This window comes from Lissotriton helveticus, chromosome 6 (assembly GCF_964261635.1).
Source record: "Lissotriton helveticus chromosome 6, aLisHel1.1, whole genome shotgun sequence".
In the NCBI taxonomy this organism is placed as follows: Eukaryota; Metazoa; Chordata; class Amphibia; order Caudata; family Salamandridae; genus Lissotriton; species Lissotriton helveticus.
In genome coordinates, this window is record NC_136067.1 from 1,793,209,122 (window position 1) to 1,793,232,189 (window position 23,068).

Below are 23,068 nucleotides of genomic sequence, written 5' to 3' on the forward strand. Positions count from 1 at the left end.
GTTTGTCCTCTGGTTGGAAATCACCTTTTGTTACACCCCAGAATTGTAAGACTTCCAAAAGTTTGCTTATCGCTGCCTTTGTGGTACATACATTACACATAAAGTCCTGCTTCTTTAGTTCTTTGAAGACATAGTTTATACCTTACATTTTATCCATCAGTTTAAATCGGATCTGAGATTAGACTTTTCAGCAACAAAGTGTTAGTTTAAATGCTTGAATTAATGTGCACGATTCGTACGGATTTCTGTGTCGCTGTAACACATGTTCATTAGATGTGTCATTTGTGAATCAGTATTTTCTTCAGGAATTTTAGATTGTTGCTAATAACTGACTTCTACCTGATTTTGATCCAGCCACGTGAGAACTTCACTGCTTTGGGCCAAACTGCACCTTGTGAGGTGTTCACATAGTGTCTATTGTACTCCAGGGACACTATATTTCTTCAATGTTTGATCATTTTCCTGAGCACCTCTGTTTCTGGTGGGTTATCATAAATTAAATCAATTCCTGTTTATAGCAAATAAAAGTCGTCTCTGTCACACTTCTTTACGGTTCATAAACGTTGCATTTATTACTATTCTGCTTTGTTCCAACTATAAATTCTTTATTCACTCTGGATAGTTTTACAATACAAATGTTAACACTTGTTTCGCATAAGGCTTCATCAGGGGCATTAGGGTCAGTTAACCCCAATGCAATTCCATTGAGGAAGGTCATGATTCACTCAAACGATTCTGAAAATAAAATGTAAATCAAAAAGAAAAGCCAAAACACTCATAAAAAAAATGAAGAAAGAAGCCCATGACATTTTACATTGACCTACAGTTTTTAACTGCCATTATATTTACATACATATTTCCCTACCTAGTTTTGTGGACAAGAAATGTTGCCCTGTAGTTCATAAAACACTTGATGTCATAATTGTGTTGTGTGTACAGCTCTTTTTTTTTTTTTTGCAGAGTTTTATATAGAGCAAACGACCCGAATCGGGTATCAAAGCGCTTTACATGGCACCAGTTACGGTACATGAGGACACGCATTCATTTTTGTTAGGCACGGGGAAATTGAGTGATTTGCCCAGAATCACAGGAGGTTTAGCGTCATTACCGAGACTCGAACCCAGTTCCCCAAGTCCGAGCTCGAGCGCCCTAGCCGTTAGGCCAACTCCTCTCCCGCGTAACTGATCTGTTTCCTTGATGTATAATATCACCTACAGTCATGACAGACCGAGGTGGAGTTGTGATTCCACTCCTGCGCGCCCAGTCCTCTCAGATTGTGACAAAACGTTCTCTTCCACAAAACCTCCCTCAGAGGCTTCATCGGCTTTTGAGTCTGCTTCTGATTAGCCTGACAATGATGACTGAGACAATGGGGATGATGACCCTCACAATATGACAAGAATGTCATATACATGGACATGCAAGAAGCCAGGGGGCTGGATGTCTTCCTGGGCCCAGGGTTTGTGTTGCCCATTGCACCCCCTGCAGAAGAGAGTGCATCTTTTGCTGTGGTGATTAGATGTGCAGCTGAAGTCCTGGGCTCCCACGGCCACCTTCATCTGAACCCTTACTCCCATTTAATGAAGCCCTAACTGACACCACTATTTATACCTGGGCAAAGCCTTGCTCTTGCCCATCAATAAACAGGACGGTGGCTAGACGAGGCAACCTGGACTTCCTAACTCAGCATGTGACTCCTGAGAGTTTGGAGGTCTAAGCTTATATCAGTAAAGTTAACCCTTTTGTATTTCCCACAATCCCTCTGGATGGAGAGACGGGAAGGATTGAGGCAGCCATTACATACAGGTCTTTTGGGATATAGCCAGTGAAATCTTGCCTGTGGTTCTAGAGGAGGTCACTTTGGCTCAGACCAATCAGGACGCAGCCAAATATGCCATCTGGGTTGGACTGGACACTAGTGATTGCTTGGGGCATGTTATGAGTACTAGTATGGTGGTACGCTGCCAAGCGAGGATACGATCCCCTAGCTTTTGAGGAAATGTGCAGGGGTCCCCAATGGATATGCTGTTTGATTTGGTCCTGATTTTTTGGCAAAAAGAGTGATTCTGCCCTCAAATGCTTTCTGTGCATTCCTTGGGTCTTTCTATCCCTACACAAGAGTTTCCCAGCAGTTTAGATCCTTTTGAGACTATTTCAGAGAGTTGGCTTATAGGCGCTGCCACGCCCCGCACCTCAACAGCAGTAACAACAGCCCTTTTGTGATCGGGGATCCCTCAGAGTACACAGGCCACCAGGGGCTATGCTCCACTAAGTCCTCCACCCCTGTGGCATCAGCCTCAAAGCCACATTAGTCTGCCCTTAGAGATATTTAGCCACCCTGTGGGAGGAAGTGTCAGGCATTTTCTATCAGGGTGGCGGACCATCGCTTATGACAGCTGGGTCCTCCCGATTGTCGACCTAGGCTATCCCCTACCATTCTTTTCCAGTCCATCTCAACTTCCTCCCACATCAGAGTGGCTTTTGGAGGAGCAGTTTCCATCATGCTGCAAGAGTTGCAGGCTCTGTTGACCAAAGGGACGATCAAGAAGCCTCATAAGTAGGAATGAGCTGCTACTCCCACTACTTCCTCATGCCGAAGAATGGAGGAATTCATCCTATTTAAGATTTACGCCTTCAGAATGCCTTCCTTTGAAAGGACATATTCAGAATGCTCAGTTTGGCTCACATTCTGTCTGTTCTGGAACCAGGTAACTGGATGAGGTTGTCTTGGGACCTGCAGGATGCATACTTTCATGTGCCTGCCCTCCCGTCCAGCAAACGCTACTTCGGCTCAGGGTTGGCCTGGAGCATTTCTAACTTGCTGTGCTCTCCTTCTGCCTTACCAGCATCCCTCAGGTGTTCACAAAAGTTATGTTATTGGGTGGTTGTGGGGCACCTTTGGAGGTTGGGCATATCAGTTTCCCCTACCCTGACAACTGCCTGATGAAGGCCAGCTCACCACAATCAGTTGTGGATCACCTCCAGATGACCGCAAACCCTCTAACATTGATGGGGTTCTCTATCAATTAGCCGTAGACTCATCAGACTCCCTCCCACAGGTTCCCCTTTATTGGGGCCTTTCTGGATACAGTGCTGTTCAGGTCTTTCCTCTGTGGCATTGAGTGCATGACATTTCGACTATGATCCTGATGTTTTAGCATTAGTGCTGGATCTTGGTGATACTGACTTTTAGATGTCTGGGTCTGCTGGCCTTATTCATCCCACATGTCATATTTATCAGGTGGCATATGTGGGTTCTGCAGCAGCAACATCTGAGGTTTCAGTGGGACCAGCATCAAGGTAACCAATCAACTGGCTTCCAGATTTCCATGCGTGGAAATTTATCAGACTGCTTTTGATTTTCTGCCGGAGGTTGTGGATGTCACCCTCTCTTCCAGTGGTCCCTATACAAAGTCCAACTACACCAAGCACTGGGATTAGTTTGTTGACTGGTGTGGAGTCTGCAACACAGACCCCTTACAAGCCAGAATGTCTGGTGTGCTACCGTTTTTGTCTCTAGCCCAGCAATGCCTTGCAGTTGGTACTATCAAAGGATATTTGTCTGCCCTTTCGGACAGTTTGCGTTTTACCGGACCAACCATCCTTGTGTGAATCTCCTTGTTTGTCCCAGAGACACTACCTGGCCCTTAATGGACTAGTAGTTCACTCCTTTACATGCAATGTCCCACCTGCTAAAGTACATACAGGAGAAAAATTGTACCCACAAAGGGACTACACAGCAGGATTTGAGTAGAGGCTAAATCCTTTGAGACACTTTCCACCTGTTGATTATGTTTCCTTTGCTTGTAATGTTACTGAAATCAGCATCTGAATTCAATACACATTTTCAAAAGCTGAGGCAGCATTTTTTCACTGGAAGAAGACCTAAATTATTCCATTGCGGAATAGACTACAAGGACTTGTAGTGTGTGTGTGTGTATATAATGTTACATAATACAGTGCTGAAAGTGAATGATAATGGGTGGCCAAGAGAACCAAAGGACGGTGGCCCTCATGCACCAATGCCCCCTTTAAAGCTACCGTCACAGGTGAGTAACTTGGTATTTGCCAAAATTTTGTGTGAAAGAATAGCACAAAAGAAGGTATTTGTTCAATGTCGCAGAGTGCATGACCTTATGTCCGTATAGGTGCTGCTTATTTCTGTAAGACTTTGTTGGCTGTGAAATTCAGACATTTATTTTACATTTAAAGCACAAGAGTAAAATATTTTTGCTTATGTCTTCTGTACCAATATTTGTAGTGTATAAATGTAGCTGCTGATCCCAGGTAATTCAAGTATTTTACATTTAGTGGTAAAATAAATACCAGACAATCCAGTATAGTGCAAACTATTTTGAGCAATTCTGTAATTTTTAATTGTGTTGTATCATATTTTTTTAAAGGTACATGCTCTAAATATTTTAAGAGCATTGTTCAGGGACACACGTTTAAGCGAAAACATAATTCCATATGTAGCAGATGGCACGCAAGCTGCGATTCTAGGATTTACATCACCAGTCTGGGCAGTAAGTTAAATTTTTTTTTATATTAACTACTTTTGTGTACGGATGTTGGCTACCTGTTAACTCACTTGATCATGCAGTGAATATGATTTGCATTGTCTGTTCCCAGAAATATGGTAGATGACTGCTTTCCAACAGTCATCAACAAACTTGTATGATGCAACTCATGCCAACTGCCTTCAGCAGTCAAAGTCCAGTAATGCATTTCTTATAATCCCATCAGTCTGACATTTATCTAAAATTGTGTACTCACAATTGGTGAAAGCATTGTCTTTTTTTTCCTGAGATAATTATATTGCAAACTTGACCCGAAGGTATCAGAGCGCTTTACATGAGCACCAGTTGCATTACAGATAGACACATTCTCTTGTTTTAGCTAGGCACGGGGAGATTAAGTGCTTTGCCCAGAATCACAGGATGTTGAGCGTCCCTGCCGAGACTCGAACCGGGTTCCCCAGCATCGAGGTCGACCGCTCCAGTCACAAGGCCACATCCTCTTTGTTCTAAGTAATATTGCAATTTGTCTCTGAAGCACTCCACAACAAATGGACTATATCGAAGGCAAGGATCCTTGCATATATATAGTCCACCTTTCGTTTGTTGTATGTTCTGACTTTAGTGTGATTACTCAGCATGTGTTAACACAATAAACCTAGATGTATTGTCTTTGCCATTGCTTGCTACTTCTTTGGTGTTTGTGTGTGTATATTATTTGGCATTATACAATTCTTGTCATGTAACAGCTCTAAAGGGCTTCACAAAGGAAATGAGAAGTTGATTAATACCATCAGGACGATGCTCTCTCATCCTGGAATCATATTCCTTCATACAATTTACCACACACAACATATTGCAAGAATCAAATTTGGGATAAAATATGGTGTCGGATATTGTTTTAGCTCTTCTAATGATCTCAAAATTCACCCCAAAGGCATCACAAACTCTGTTACTTACCTCTAAAGCTTTAATGTCTGACACACATCAACAGGAAATTAGATAGAGCAAGGAGGCTCACTTCATAGACAGTCTCTTCCGATCCAAATACATATTACTCAACAATGAAGAGAATAGGTCCAAGACTAGATTTACATCTCATAGGATCTCATATTTCGGTCTAGGGGGTCTCCTTAACCTAATACTCTTAATAATTCTACAGACCATTAAATTCTTCACAATACTCCTACCATTCATTAAAGCATATCCAGCTGAGACTGCAGATCTATAGCACTGTAACTAAGACCCCTCTCGAATTGTTCCTCTAAAAATTTACCACTTCAAATATTGGAGCCTCCACAGGCTTCAAATCCATCTCCAAGCACCAACGTACCCATGGTTTCCATATACCATTGTATCTACTGTGGATACCTGGAGCCCAGGACTCTTCGAGGAGCTCTTCAGTTCTTCCCAAAAGGCCTGACATCACTCCAGATCTCCGGATACCTTCCAGACAACAAGTTTCAAAGTCCCTCTCAGTACCACAGGGTGCTCTCTTCCATCTCAGTCCCTTAAGAGACCTTCCGTTGCAGTTGGCAACAAAGGAATGTCACAAGCTAGTTCGAAGGTCATTGGAACCCATGCCTGAGATGGCCAAAAGGGAGCTATTAATATAAGAGAGCATATCTCCATTCTCACCTTATGAAGAACTCTGAATCATTGCAAAACAGAGAGAGGCATAAGCGTGGGTTCCCTTCCAAGACTGCATAAAGGCGTTCACTGCCAGAGCACCTGGGGCTGGCATCCAGCTGAAGTATTTCTTCTGTTGAAACGTCAGCCTGCCCAAAAGATCCCATTCCAATGGACCCCATAAACAACACAGACTTTTGAAGGGGGTTTCTTTCAGCTTCCAGTCGCTGTAATCCCTTGAAAACCTTGAGTTGCCAACACATTTGCCTTCCCAGGTAGGTACTCTGCTCTGAGGCTGATCTTGTGCTCTAGACAGAACATCCAAAGTCTCTTGGCCAGATCAGATAGGTTTGAGGGTTTTGTACCCCCTAAACCATTTATGTATGCCACTGCAGACACTTTGTCCATCTTCAGCAGGACAGCTCTGCTCTGCAGAGAATGTTTGAAACTTATTAGAGCATAGAGGCCTGCGGTCAACTCCAAATAATTTATATGATGGGACCTCTCCATGTAGGACCACAGACCCCCGGATATTCTGGATACCCAGACGGGCACCCAACCCATGAATGCTTCCATCTGACTCCAGGACAAATTCTAGAGAGCACGCAAAGATTTCCCGCCCATTCCAGGCATCCAGGTTTTCCAGCCACGAGCCCAACTCCAATCTGGCCTCCTGACCCATAGTTACAAAACAGAGAGAGGCATAAGCGTGGGTTCCCTTCCAAGACTGCCTGAAGGCATTCAGTGCCAGCGCACCTGGGGCTGGCATCCAGCTGAAGTATTTCTTCTGTTGAAACACCAGCCTGCTCATGTCTCCATACCACAAACCTATTTGGGGGGCTTTTGCCTTTTCTCTTTGTAAAGCACGATAGGTATTGGCCCCGAAAACAAAGTTTGAATGGAAGAGGAGAGGAGACCCAGAAGCCTAGCAAGTTCTCTTAAAGATATTGAGCCTAGTCTTAATACAAACCTTATCTCCTTACGAATCTTTGTAATCTTCTTCAATGGTAAAAGTAGAAGTGACGTCACTGTGTCTACAGTGAAACCCAAGAACTCTTGGAACCTTGAGGGGATAAGAATAGACTTCGCCCTGTTTATAATGACACCCAAACTTTCCAGAAGAGTTACAACCTTATCCAGATCTTATAAAATCTGCGTTTGACTTTGGGACATTATGAGGATATCGTCCAAGTAGACAATCAAACATACTCCCCTTTCCCTGAGAAAGGAAGCAATCACTCTCATTACCTTGGTGAACACTAAGGAGCCGAGGAGAGACCAAAGGGAAGTGCCTGAAACTGATTAAGACAGCGTCTCCAGGTAAACTGGAGGTAAAACTGGTACTCTTTGGCCATGGGAATGGTGAAGTAGGCATCCTTCAGCTCCAACTTCACCAACCAATCCTTTTCTAGTAATATGTCTTTCAAGAGATGGATTCCCTCCATCTTGAAGTGTCTGTATACAAGGTTGAGATCCCTCATATTTAATACGGGTGTCCCTCCTTTTCCTTTTTTCTCCTCAAGGAAGAGTGTACTCATGAAAACCCTGTATTCCAAGGGTAGCTCTACAATAGCGCCCTTTTGCATTGTGGAATCCACCTTTTCTTCTACCATGTATGATATTATGAGGGGAGAACATTTCTTGACCCAAGGGATCCATTTCTTTCCCCCTGGAAAACGATGGGACCTCCTCCTCTGTACGGAGGTCATCCATGTCCAGATCACCCTGATCAAGATCAAAGATGTACTCATCTAGCAGTTCCTCATTCTGAAGCTCCCACTTCTTCCATGGCATAGTCTTGCGTGTTGGTTTGTGCATCTAGGACAGATGTGCCGCTTCAGGATATGTTTCAAGGTTCTTGGACCTCCTGTAATGCTCATGGAAAAAACTTCCTTAGTGTTTTTATAATTTTTCTCTTGCCCTCTTTTTTACCACAGTCAGAGTCTCCCCCTGAGGCGGCACCACAGTCAATATCTTTATCAGATACCATAGGCCTCTGATTGGCAATGACCTGATGCAAGGTTTCATGTATGCAAGTATGCATCTCTTTAAGTCCTTGTTAAAATTTGAAAGGGTGCGTCTATCAATGTTCTGATTTTGACATTTTGATAAGTGTATTTTAAATACGATGGCCTGAAATAAATAGGATATCCATAAATAGGGGCTGCTACCAGACAAACTAAAACAACCAGAGTGCCAAGGGAAAAGATCCTTTTTTAATTCATGTTTATGGCAAAAACCAACCTTAAAATCTAAATAACCAATATTAAAATCTAAATAACTAATATTAAGGCCTAGAAGAAGGCTTAGAGTAACCTGAGAGCGTAGACACTGCAGGGGGAAAAACCTAACCTGCGCCTGAGAAACAGCTGATCGCCAGAGACACTGCAACTGTCAGAAATCTCTGTGATTTCACTGTGTCTCGAGTGATCAGCTGCTTTTTACTGCCGAACAGCCATCTAAGATGGCGGCATGTGGAGCATCAGGCCGGGAGAGGCAGTTGCTCATTGTCCTTCTCAAATAGTTGCTCCTGACGTGTCGTGTCCTGAAGATTCTTCGGGAGAAATGTGGCCTGAACAAGAGAGTCTACTCAATGTGCCGGGCCTGCAGAGAAGTTGTTCAGCACTATGGAGGAAGTATTTCCCCAGCACGCCCCGAAGCTACAAGGCGCGTCTGGAAAAAGAACAGGCCAAACAGAGGATTACCCTTCATAGGGAGCATTGGTACAGTATGAGAGAAGGCACGCTTCCCGATCGGGAAATGGGAAATGCCTGCGGGGGTGAAAGGAAAACCCTCACAATATCTGTATTCGCAGTAAGCGGCTTTTGAAATTAAGGTACAATTAAAGCCTATACGCATTGAAATAAACAATAAAGCTATCAAAAGGAAGGTTTAGTTAAATTGGAAACTGAACATTTGACATAAAAAGGTCAAAAATACATAAAGAATATGGTTGATAAAAAGGAAATAGAGAATGAAGATCTGCTTGGAGCCACATTTAAAAGAAGCAGCCTGTTCTGTGTGCATGCTTATTATATGCCAGGAAGGTTCTGTTCTGGAATAGTTTTATTTGTGATGTATAACTTCTAAGTGCTGGATGGAGTGGCATTAAAGGAATAATGCATAATGGTAGCCTCCGTGTCTTTAATGAAATCCAGATTCTCCAATTAGGAGAATCACTATTCTTTGTCAACCTTTAGATAAATCTTTTTTTCTTTTCCAAAGCTGTAAAAACTGTAATTTTATATATTTACTGTAGGAGCACATGTTTTTTGTGTTCCCTTCTCCTGTGTGGCAATGTATTTTGTAATCTTCTTAGGAGATAGTAATCAGGACCTCTCATGAAGCTGAGAGTAAGCAGGGGAACCCTTGGTCCGATTCCATCCTACGAGAAGGAGTCTGTACGAGCCATAATTAAACTTTTTCTATTTCCTTTTTTAGTGCCTGCAGTCCTAGAGTCCAAAACGTATACTACGGTCCCCGTAGAAGCCTTTTCATTATACAAATACATAGTGGTTAATTTTGAGTCCTATACAGCATTGGTGACATATGTTCAGTGTTTATTAACTAACTTTAGGGTTATGTATGTTAGTTTGATCCAGCGGCCCTATAGAAAATATGCCATAAGCAACACTACCCAACTCTACAATACTCACCATTAACCATAAATCACTCACAAGGCCCATAAACTAACATGACATATCTTGAGCAACTGAATCATGTGACCTAATTAACCTATTCACAAAATATATACATTTTATATACAACTGCAGTAGAACGATTTCATCACACTTTAACAAACCCTATGAATTAATTAAGCCACTGTGGCGAAAGATCTGCTAATGGTAACCTAAATACATGAAATAACAAGGCCAGCTTGTTTTTCAAAGAAAATATTTATTAACTATTTATTCAGAGAAAGTGTATTAGAATCTTTTTATTCAAGCATTTTGAAAGGTTTTTAGCAAAACGGTAATGACAGTTTCAAGCATGAAAAGTATATTCAAATAGAAAAGCAGTTTAGCATCATCTAAACCCTAAGTCCCTAGCTATACTAGCTCTTTTAAAGAATAAGGGAAAAGTCTTTAGGCCCTAAAAGGATTTCTTACGTGCTCCAAGAAGAGTCCAACAGCACGATACGTCCATCTGAAGAACAGCAAGCAGCAGCCTTCCTCCCTCCCAGGGGCAGAGTTGTTATACCTTTCTAACTAACTAATCTAAGAAAAATTATATACTTTTTGCGTGATCTCAGTTCCAATTGGCTGTCAAGTGACAAGCCATCATGTCATCGCATACTTCAGAACCCCAGTTCCGTCTCTTTCTTAGAGTCCATTGTCCTTTGCTTTCGAGTCATGAAGCTTCCTCCAGTTTGCAACAATATTATAAAATGTTCACGACTTCCTTAGCTTGTCACACTTTTCTGCCGGTTCCTGGCCTTGGCCACACGGACTAAAAGAACAGTCAGCTCATCACGTTTACTTTCTTTCAATGTAAGAAAACTTGGCAGAAAAGTTCTTCATGCTGGACTCTTGCTTTCATCGAGCAGAACTTTTGTCAACTGCAAATGCACTAGGCCCCAGACCACTTTCACGTTAACTAGTGTATAAACAAACACAAAAGAATAATTAATGCAAGAAATGAAGTTTGTTCTGTTACCCACCCACCTTTGCTAATCATTTAAGCCATTCATCTATATTACCTAGCAGAAGCAGAACAAAGCAACAAACAAATTCGTGCAACATTTAAGACAGAAAAACAAAACACGAGCACACAGAAATAAGCACATGCCATTAATAAATAGCTGCATTTAATTTTGACATGACAATAGACAGAATTAATTCATTAATTTCACACACATGCAGATGCAACATAATGCACATTTATGAGCACATATATTAGTTTCCCGCGTGTTTATGAAAATGTGACTTTTTAATCAAGGTTGGTTAGTTTTCACACTGCACACATTATTAATATTATTATTTAATTATGGAAGTGTAACTTCACGAGCTGAAATGAATACATTTCTGAATCTCGGTCCATCAACTCCCTCATCTGGTGATTTCCAAATCACCAAACCACACCCAAAATTTAGCAAATTTTATCTAAGATGAACATGATTCAATTTCACTGTGTTAGTATTTCTAAAGACTTGTCTCAGCTGTTTGTCTGCAACTATCATATTGAGCTCTACGAAGCTCCTCCAGCTCTATCTCTCTTTCTTGTTCCTTCTTCATTTTATAAATCCTCTTCTTTTCCCTCAGATACTTTTTTCTCTTGTGTAACATGCAACTGATCTTCAACAAAATTATCACAAAAATTATTACAAATAAAGGTGTTAGAATCTTGCCAAGAACTGAACCACCAATCTCTTGAAACCAGGTTTTGATAGCCTGAAATCTTTTGGAAAGACGTTCTGAAAAATCGTCCTCTTCTAAGGGAACTATCTCTGAATGCATTTCTGTAATATTCTTAATGTACATTTCAATATTCCTACTTTCATCAGGGATATATGTACAGCAGTGCTGGACATGTAAAATGCCACAGACTCCTCCCTCTTTTGCTAGGAGAATGTCCAGAGCAAGACGGTTTTGCATTACCATCGATCTGATTGCAATGACCTCGGTATCCACTAATTGAAAACCACCAGCTGTGTCAGTTGACAATCTGTCAACTATTGTAGACAATTTTCTGAATCTTCCTGCATTCAGGGTTATACCCACTAAAGGTATCACTGCCTCAAAAATGTCTCCCAAAATTTCTGAGAAACTTTCTCTTTTGAACCTATTTACATGGCTACTATTTTCGAATGAGCCTTCTGCATTTCTGTCAACATGAAATATTTTCGGAAAAACAAGACCAACAAAACACGTCCCATACCAATGGTCCGGGAGATTATAATGGGCTTTGTCTCCACAAATAAAATAAATTCCAGGAAAAATTGGGTCTCTACCACCTTTGAATATCCAACCCCCCTATAATTTGATAAGTGTCCTCACAATTACTAGCTCCCACAAAATAATTATCAAAAAGTGTGTTATCTCTTCTAATACAAAGCTTGCTTCTAATTGGCTTGTCTATGTGAATTGCAACATTATCAAAAGATTTGCCATTAAATTTTTCATCCTCCTTCTGCCAGAACTTGGATTTGGTCTGTTTAACCATCTCATTTCTTTTATAAATCGCTCGCCTCTCCTCAACAAGGTTCAGGAAAGTCTTTTCCTCAGCTCTCAATTTGCAAGTTAAATTATTTCTATAAGCATACTCATAAGTGAGTTCGTTAGTCACTATAAAGAATTCCCTCATCTGTTTCGCTTGCTTGTGTTTATTTAAAGCCTTCTCAATTTTCAGGTTTGCAAAAATCTCATCATAATTAGAATAATAATACTCTAAACGACCAGTCTGATAAAATAAGCTAGCTATCACACTGCAGGTTATGCCATAAGTAAGAGGAAGCATATTGTATGTCACTCCCTCTGAAACAGAAGCAGGCAACTTTACACAGATATAGCAGTCTTTGACTCCCATAACCTTAACATATTCTCCCAAAAGTCTTGAAAATGTATTGCTAGAAAAATCACCAACAGACCTGTCTTGATGAGCCTCTGGTCTGTGATCAATAACTTTGTTAGCTTTGCCTGTTGCACTATGTTTGTCTTGACTAACTGAAGCTTTACGTGTCATATTGACCTTGTACATCTCCTTATCGATCCCGAAAGGAAAGATGACAGCCAAAACTAACCAGAGCAGAATTAATAAGAGCATACATATCAGAGTCATCTTACAGCATCTCTTCAAAATGGAGCATTTTGAGGTATTAGTCATCATAACAATAGGCATTTTCACTAGCCTTGTTAAAGAAAACAAAAATTTAAAAATATCTCAAAATAACATTGCTTTCTCCTTTAGTTTCTTCTGTTTAGCCTCCAATTCATCACTGCAGTATTTTGCCTTTCTCAAAATATCATCAACTGAGTTTGATTGCCAACCGACAATATTATTCCTGATCATTTCTCCAATTTCAGGTCTAAAACCATAAACAAATCTGTAAATAAAGTGGCTCATGTCTTTTTCATTTAATTTTTCATAGCCACTGTACTGCTTGAAAACCAGTAGTAACCTTTCATAGAATGAATGAACTGATTCCTTTGGCTCCTGATTTGTTCTGTCTATTTTTACCCAATCAACTTCTTTCGGTGGAATTTTCTCTTTTAACCAATAAATCACTTTGTCATACAGATCCATGACCTCTGATGCTGGAGCACCTGTCTCCTTGTTTCAATCTGGTTCTGTCTTAGGCCAACTCACAGCAATTTTACATTCTGTCCAAAGATCTGATGGGACAACAATGTCAAAAAATCCATCAAGATCAACCCACAGAACCTTCGAAACCTTAATAAATCTGTCTACCTGACGATACCATTCCACAGGCTTCTCTCTCAGCCGAGGAATATCATTTGTGAATAGCAGAATGTCCTGTCTTGACCAGGGAACATGAACATAACCACCACCTGCAATTTCTCTCATTGGAAACTGTTTAGCTAGTTTATCTAGCCTTTCTTCCTCCTTCTTTTTGGTCCACTTCACTCTCCATTTACTCAAGTCACCTAACTTTTTGATGTACACAATCAGCTCTTTTATGTGCATGATTCTTCCCATTGTATTGAAATTCCCAATGTCCTTCTCAGTAAAATCTAATCTGTAATGTTTCCCCAAATTTTTCTGTCTACTCAAATCAATTTCCAACTCTGTAGCCAATTCTTCCAACTGATCATATTTATTCTTTGTTTTCCATTGAATACTTTTGCTGATAAACAAGAGTTCATCATCTCAATAATACTTCAAACTGTCAGGACCAATAGTGCCAATTATTAACTCTTCTAAATCTGCTTTTAATTTTGCCACGTCAATTTTTGAAGTGGACTCTGTTTTCTCCGATGATTCAGCATCTGACTCTGCACCCATTGGTGTTCTGTTTAATGAACCTTGATTAAAAGTTAAATCAGGCATTTTTGTTTTTTCTCGATGTATTTCATTTAATTCTGAATAAAAATTTTCAGCTACTTTTTGAATTTCTGCATTCAATGGAATTATCAAACCTGGTTGTTTAATTTCTCCTTGATCAAAAACAGGCTGAACAGGACCAATCGTTATTGGAACTGTCACTGCTTCCATGCCCTTAGTTAACTGTCGAATTAATTCCTCTTTTGATCGTAAATAATCTGAAGTATCTGCAACTTCCTCATCTCTGCCAGCTCCCATTGAATTTCTAGGAACTTCCCTTCCCATTGGGTTTTCAGGAACATTTCTGCTTCCATTATAAGCACTTGAATGTGTCCTTGTTTCTAACCTTTCAGGGGTTCCAAAAGATTCAGAATTATTCGGGTACAATCTGGGTGATTCTTCATTTAATGAAGGTGCACTAGGTGTGGATCTTGGAGAAACCATCGGGGTAGACCATGCACAAGCTGGTTTAAAAGGAATCTGTTTTTTTATTTGTCATATCGATTTCTTCTAAGACTGGATCTTCTGTTTCACTTTCTGCAACAGCATTATTTTTCTTTTGGGTATTCTTTTGACCTGGTATTTCAGTAATCATTTCTCTTATTACATAAAGACCATCACACATGTCTCCACTGACGCATTCTATCCTCATTCGTTTCTTGTTTGTAAATCGGTGTTTTAGGTGGTCTTATTAAACCATTTGCTTCCTTCTGAAGCTGAAACATCTCATCCTCCCATTCAACTAATGCTTCGAATTGTGTCGGTCTAGGCTTTGGAACAAGAGCAGTCATTTTTTCTCTTACATTTTTTAAAATTCTCATGTTAAATGAACCATCTTCTGGCCAGGCTAAGACACCGTCGTCTTTAGTGTAATGCTTCCAAACATCAAACCATAGGCAAGTATGATAACCATATTCACCTTCCATATACGCTGCAGGTGTTTTGTATTTATGAAGTAATTTTCCACCTCGCGTTTCAATTTTCTTATCGGGTAAAATAAAAATTTTAAATCTTTGAAACAAGGTAAGCTTTTTCTCTACTTTCTTGTAAAAATACCTCATTCTCAAATCAAATTCTCTTAATTGAAATGATCGTAAATATTTCCTGGATGTTCCGCAAAACTAGCCAATCTGTGCGCGAAACACACCAACAAGCCAATCAGGTTCGAGCTACGTCATCACCTTGCTCAACCAATAGAAATGGTGCTTTCCAAAAGAGCCAATCAGCTTACAGCTCGTCTAAGTCACGAGAGCCAATCAGTGTACAAGCTGTGACGTATGCTATCCAATCACAGCGCGGACCGTGTGACGTACACAGCCGCTGCGGCTTCTCGCGTCTCACTCTCAGAGCTCACCCCTCCTTCACAAAAACTTTTCACAGCGCCATTTTAAGAACGCTTTTTCAATGAAACTCAATTAACAACAAAAAGAACAAAACATTTGTCTGTTTCACTAAAATTAAGTGACAGTTTTTACGGGCATGCAAGTATTCTTTTGCGTGGAATAGACGACTCTACTTTCACAGAAAATACATTCGTCGATAAAGTAAACTTTTACTCTACCCTTCGAACAGGTAATAACGAACTAGTTTCCCTCTGAATGTACATAAAGTAGCAATTCAAAGTTTGACTCGGACGTAATTACAGAATCATTTACGCACTTTCAAACGGAAAATTACCCTAACTACACATACGTGAAATCCTGGAAGGACTTTAACCAGCCACAGAAATCCAGAATCGCCAGCAAAATAAACGACGTTACCTTACCCTTCACTCAAGCTCGAATATATTCTATTACTCTTTTCACAGTGAGTTTTAGAACGGGCTCTCTGTCCCTATACTCAAAGCTACGATTTCATAGACAATCCTCACTATTCATGCACTCTATCTAGCACACCTATATCCCTAACACGTGTTGTACGGCCACAACACTTGTGATATAAAATAATACCACTATTCTGAAACAGATCAAATGCACTGTGTAACTTTACTCATGTCACACCACTCTGTACCGGTACAACTAGGATTTTTCACACTGCAAGAAAAAACCTTTCGACTACATGTAACAAGTGAACAGAACTCAACATATGTTAGACATCGATCCTATGTAACTACCATGTAGCATGTTGGTTACCATAGCAACCGTATCTCTGCTACCAGATAATTGATCCAGCGGCCCTATAGAAAATATGCCATAAGCAACACTACCCAACTCTACAATACTCACCATTAACCATAAATCACTCACAAGGCCCATAAACTAACATGACATATCTTGAGCAACTGAATCATGTGACCTAATTAACCTATTCACAAAATATATACATTTTATATACAACTGCAGTAGAACGATTTCATCACACTTTAACAAACCCTATGAATTAATTAAGCCACTGTGGCGAAAGATCTGCTAATGGTAACCTAAATGCATGAAATAACAAGGCCAGCTTGTTTTTCAAAGAAAATATTTATTAACTATTTATTCAGAGAAGGTGTATTAGAATCTTTTTATTCAAGCATTTTTAAAGATTTTTAGCAAAACGGTAATGACAGTTTCAAGCATGAAAAGTATATTCAAATAGAAAAGCAGTTTGGCATCATCTAAACCCTAAGTCCCTAGCTATACTAGCTCTATTAAAGAATAAGGGAAAAGTCTTTAGGCCCTAAAAGGATTTCTTACGTGCTCCAAGAAGAGTCCAACAGCACGATACGTCCATCTGAAGAACAGCAAGCAGCAGCCTTCCTCCCTCCCAGGGGCAGAGTTTTTATACCTTTCTAACTAACTAATCTAAGAAAAATTATATACTTTTTGCGTGATCTCAGTTCCAATTGGCTGTCAAGTGACAAGCCATCATGTCATCGAATACTTCAGAACCCCAGTTCCGTCTCTTTCTTAGAGTCCATTGTCCTTTGCTTTCGAGTCATGAAGCTTCCTCCAGTTTGCAACAATATTATAAAATGTTCACGACTTCCTTAGCTTGTCACACTTTTCTGCCGGTTCCTGGCCTTGGCCACACTGACTAAAAGAACAGTCAGCTCATCATGTTTACTTTCTTTCAATGTAAGAAAACTTGGCAGAAAACTTCTTCACGCTGGACTCTTGCTTTCATCGAGCAGAACTTTTGTGACCTGCAAATGCACTAGGCCCCAGACCACTTTCATGTTAACTAGTATATAAATAAACACAAAAGAATAATTAATGCAAGAAATAAAGTTTGTTCTGTTACCCACCCACCTTTGCTAATCATTTAACCCATTAATCTATATTACCTAGCAGAAGCAGAACAAAGCAACAAACAAATTCGTGCAACATTTAAGACAGAAAAACAAAACACGAGCACACAGAAATAAGCACATGCCATTAATAAATAGCTGCATTTAATTTTGACATGACAATAGACAGAATTAATTCATTAATTTCACACACATGCAGATGCAACATAATGCACATTTATGAGCACATATATTAGTTTCCCGCGTGTTTATGAAAATGTGACTTTTTAATCAAGGTTGGTTAGTTTTCACACTGCACACATTATTATTATTATTATTTAATTATGGAAGTGTAACTTCACGAGCTGAAATGGATACATTTCTGAATCTCGCTCCATCAAGTTCAATGAATAGTAAAAAACAATCCAATTTTAAGAATATTCAGAATAAATTTTTATAGCTCCTGAGACTTAGATGTTGCAAGAAACGTATTTAAAGTGCGTCTCTGGTTCACTTCTAGTATGATTATGTACCTGGGTTATAGTCACATGCTTCTGAGAGTTTGACATAACCTTCAAGCAGACCCTGGTACGGTGGGGGAGTCAAAATGGCTGCTTGCAAACGCTTATGAGGCCAATTTACATGTAATGAATTTCGGTGTGGATGATTTGCATGTTTGCTGGTCGTTCTGTAACCCTGAATGAATTTAATTATTTAGACGCTAGGTCAGCCCAACACTGACTAAAGCAAATTTTATCAAGTTACAATGTATTAAACATGAATTCCTCTATTGCAGCAGCTTAACTACAAGAGTTTGGCTGATTTAACAATATGTTTGATAAACTCTCATGTAAATATTCCATAAAATAAGCTAGCTATCACACTGCAGGTTATGCCATAAGTAAGAGGAAGCATATTGTATGTCACTCCCTCTGAAACAGAAGCAGGCAACTTTACACAGATATAGCAGTCTTTGACTCCCATAACCTTAACATATTCTCCCAAAAGTCTTGAAAATGTATTGCTAGAAAAATCACCAACAGACCTGTCTTGATGAGCCTCTGGTCTGTGATCAATAACTTTGTTAGCTTTGCCTGTTGCACTATGTTTGTCTTGACTAACTGAAGCTTTACGTGTCATATTGACCTTGTACATCTCCTTATCGATCCCGAAAGGAAAGATGACAGCCAAAACTAACCAGAGCAGAATTAATAAGAGCATACATATCAGAGTCATCTTACAGCATCTCTTCAAAATGGAGCATTTTGAGGTATTAGTCATCATAACAATAGGCATTTTCACTAGCCTTGTTAAAGAAAACAAAAATTTAAAAATATCTCAAAATAACATTGCTTTCTCCTTTAGTTTCTTCTGTTTAGCCTCCAATTCATCACTGCAGTATTTTGCCTTTCTCAAAATATCATCAACTGAGTTTGATTGCCAACCGACAATATTATTCCTGATCATTTCTCCAATTTCAGGTCTAAAACCATAAACAAATCTGTAAATAAAGTGGCTCATGTCTTTTTCATTTAATTTTTCATAGCCACTGTACTGCTTGAAAACCAGTAGTAACCTTTCATAGAATGAATGAACTGATTCCTTTGGCTCCTGATTTGTTCTGTCTATTTTTACCCAATCAACTTCTTTCGGTGGAATTTTCTCTTTTAACCAATAAATCACTTTGTCATACAGATCCATGACCTCTGATGCTGGAGCACCTGTCTCCTTGTTTCAATCTGGTTCTGTCTTAGGCCAACTCACCGGAATTTTACATTCTGTCCAAAGATCTGATGGGACAACAATGTCAAAAAATCCATCAAGATCAACCCACAGAACCTTCGAAACCTTAATAAATCTGTCTACCTGACGATACCATTCCACAGGCTTCTCTCTCAGCCGAGGAATATCATTTGTGAATAGCAGAATGTCCTGTCTTGACCAGGGAACATGAACATAACCACCACCTGCAATTTCTCTCATTGGAAACTGTTTAGCTAGTTTATCTAGCCTTTCTTCCTCCTTCTTTTTGGTCCACTTCACTCTCCATTTACTCAAGTCACCTAACTTTTTGATGTACACAATCAGCTCTTTTATGTGCATGATTCTTCCCATTGTATTGAAATTCCCAATGTCCTTCTCAGTAAAATCTAATCTGTAATGTTTCCCCAAATTTTTCTGTCTACTCAAATCAATTTCCAACTCTGTAGCCAATTCTTCCAACTGATCATATTTATTCTTTGTTTTCCATTGAATACTTTTGCTGATAAACAAGAGTTCATCATCTCAATAATACTTCAAACTGTCAGGACCAATAGTGCCAATTATTAACTCTTCTAAATCTGCTTTTAATTTTGCCACGTCAATTTTTGAAGTGGACTCTGTTTTCTCCGATGATTCAGCATCTGACTCTGCACCCATTGGTGTTCTGTTTAATGAACCTTGATTAAAAGTTAAATCAGGCATTTTTGTTTTTTCTCGATGTATTTCATTTAATTCTGAATAAAAATTTTCAGCTACTTTTTGAATTTCTGCATTCAATGGAATTATCAAACCTGGTTGTTTAATTTCTCCTTGATCAAAAACAGGCTGAACAGGACCAATCGTTATTGGAACTGTCACTGCTTCCATGCCCTTAGTTAACTGTCGAATTAATTCCTCTTTTGATCGTAAATAATCTGAAGTATCTGCAACTTCCTCATCTCTGCCAGCTCCCATTGAATTTCTAGGAACTTCCCTTCCCATTGGGTTTTCAGGAACATTTCTGCTTCCATTATAAGCACTTGAATGTGTCCTTGTTTCTAACCTTTCAGGGGTTCCAAAAGATTCAGAATTATTCGGGTACAATCTGGGTGATTCTTCATTTAATGAAGGTGCACTAGGTGTGGATCTTGGAGAAACCATCGGGGTAGACCATGCACAAGCTGGTTTAAAAGGAATCTGTTTTTTTATTTGTCATATCGATTTCTTCTAAGACTGGATCTTCTGTTTCACTTTCTGCAACAGCATTATTTTTCTTTTGGGTATTCTTTTGACCTGGTATTTCAGTAATCATTTCTCTTATTACATAAAGACCATCACACATGTCTCCACTGACGCATTCTATCCTCATTCGTTTCTTGTTTGTAAATCGGTGTTTTAGGTGGTCTTATTAAACCATTTGCTTCCTTCTGAAGCTGAAACATCTCATCCTCCCATTCAACTAATGCTTCGAATTGTGTCGGTCTAGGCTTTGGAACAAGAGCAGTCATTTTTTCTCTTACATTTTTTAAAATTCTCATGTTAAATGAACCATCTTCTGGCCAGGCTAAGACACCGTCGTCTTTAGTGTAATGCTTCCAAACATCAAACCATAGGCAAGTATGATAACCATATTCACCTTCCATATACGCTGCAGGTGTTTTGTATTTATGAAGTAATTTTCCACCTCGCGTTTCAATTTTCTTATCGGGTAAAATAAAAATTTTAAATCTTTGAAACAAGGTAAGCTTTTTCTCTACTTTCTTGTAAAAATACCTCATTCTCAAATCAAATTCTCTTAATTGAAATGATCGTAAATATTTCCTGGATGTTCCGCAAAACTAGCCAATCCGTGCGCGAAACACACCAACAAGCCAATCAGGTTCGAGCTACGTCATCACCTTGCTCAACCAATAGAAATGGTGCTTTCCAAAAGAGCCAATCAGCTTACAGCTCGTCTAAGTCACGAGAGCCAATCAGTGTACAAGCTGTGACGTATGCTATCCAATCACAGCGCGGACCGTGTGACGTACACAGCCGCTGCGGCTTCTCGCGTCTCACTCTCAGAGCTCACCCCTCCTTCACAAAAACTTTTCACAGCGCCATTTTAAGAACGCTTTTTCAATGAAACTCAATTAACAACAAAAAGAACAAAACATTTGTCTGTTTCACTAAAATTAAGTGACAGTTTTTACGGGCATGCAAGTATTCTTTTGCGTGGAATAGACGACTCTACTTTCACAGAAAATACATTCGTCGATAAAGTAAACTTTTACTCTACCCTTCGAACAGGTAATAACGAACTAGTTTCCCTCTGAATGTACATAAAGTAGCAATTCAAAGTTTGACTCGGACGTAATTACAGAATCATTTACGCACTTTCAAACGGAAAATTACCCTAACTACACATACGTGAAATCCTGGAAGGACTTTAACCAGCCACAGAAATCCAGAATCGCCAGCAAAATAAACGACGTTACCTTACCCTTCACTCAAGCTCGAATATATTCTATTACTCTTTTCACAGTGAGTTGTAGAACGGGCTCTCTGTCCCTATACTCAAAGCTACGATTTCATAGACAATCCTCACTATTCATGCACTCTATCTAGCACACCTATATCCCTAACACGTGTTGTACGGCCACAACACTTGTGATATAAAATAATACCACTATTCTGAAACAGATCAAATGCACTGTGTAACTTTACTCATGTCACACCACTCTGTACCGGTACAACTAGGATTTTTCACACTGCAAGAAAAAACCTTTCGACTACATGTAACAAGTGAACAGAACTCAACATATGTTAGACATCGATCCTATGTAACTACCATGTAGCATGTTGGTTACCATAGCAACCGTATCTCTGCTACCAGATAATTGATCCAGCGGCCCTATAGAAAATATGCCATAAGCAACACTACCCAACTCTACAATACTCACCATTAACCATAAATCACTCACAAGGCCCATAAACTAACATGACATATCTTGAGCAACTGAATCATGTGACCTAATTAACCTATTCACAAAATATATACATTTTATATACAACTGCAGTAGAACGATTTCATCACACTTTAACAAACCCTATGAATTAATTAAGCCACTGTGGCGAAAGATCTGCTAATGGTAACCTAAATGCATGAAATAACAAGGCCAGCTTGTTTTTCAAAGAAAATATTTATTAACTATTTATTCAGAGAAGGTGTATTAGAATCTTTTTATTCAAGCATTTTTAAAGATTTTTAGCAAAACGGTAATGACAGTTTCAAGCATGAAAAGTATATTCAAATAGAAAAGCAGTTTGGCATCATCTAAACCCTAAGTCCCTAGCTATACTAGCTCTATTAAAGAATAAGGGAAAAGTCTTTAGGCCCTAAAAGGATTTCTTACGTGCTCCAAGAAGAGTCCAACAGCACGATACGTCCATCTGAAGAACAGCAAGCAGCAGCCTTCCTCCCTCCCAGGGGCAGAGTTTTTATACCTTTCTAACTAACTAATCTAAGAAAAATTATATACTTTTTGCGTGATCTCAGTTCCAATTGGCTGTCAAGTGACAAGCCATCATGTCATCGAATACTTCAGAACCCCAGTTCCGTCTCTTTCTTAGAGTCCATTGTCCTTTGCTTTCGAGTCATGAAGCTTCCTCCAGTTTGCAACAATATTATAAAATGTTCACGACTTCCTTAGCTTGTCACACTTTTCTGCCGGTTCCTGGCCTTGGCCACACTGACTAAAAGAACAGTCAGCTCATCATGTTTACTTTCTTTCAATGTAAGAAAACTTGGCAGAAAACTTCTTCACGCTGGACTCTTGCTTTCATCGAGCAGAACTTTTGTGACCTGCAAATGCACTAGGCCCCAGACCACTTTCATGTTAACTAGTATATAAATAAACACAAAAGAATAATTAATGCAAGAAATAAAGTTTGTTCTGTTACCCACCCACCTTTGCTAATCATTTAA

General features: G+C 39.5%; 1 protein-coding gene across 1 annotated transcript in view; it reads left to right on the forward strand.

The window, feature by feature from the left end:
• The window catches only part of THADA (THADA armadillo repeat containing), a 1,377,633-nt gene that overhangs the window by 359,131 nt on the left and 995,434 nt on the right, over nt 1-23,068 (forward strand). Inside the window, exon 26 of the mRNA XM_078649688.1 lies at nt 4,404-4,526. Within this exon, the coding sequence (XP_078505814.1) occupies nt 4,404-4,526 (123 nt within the window). The remainder of the gene's footprint in view (nt 1-4,403; nt 4,527-23,068) is intronic.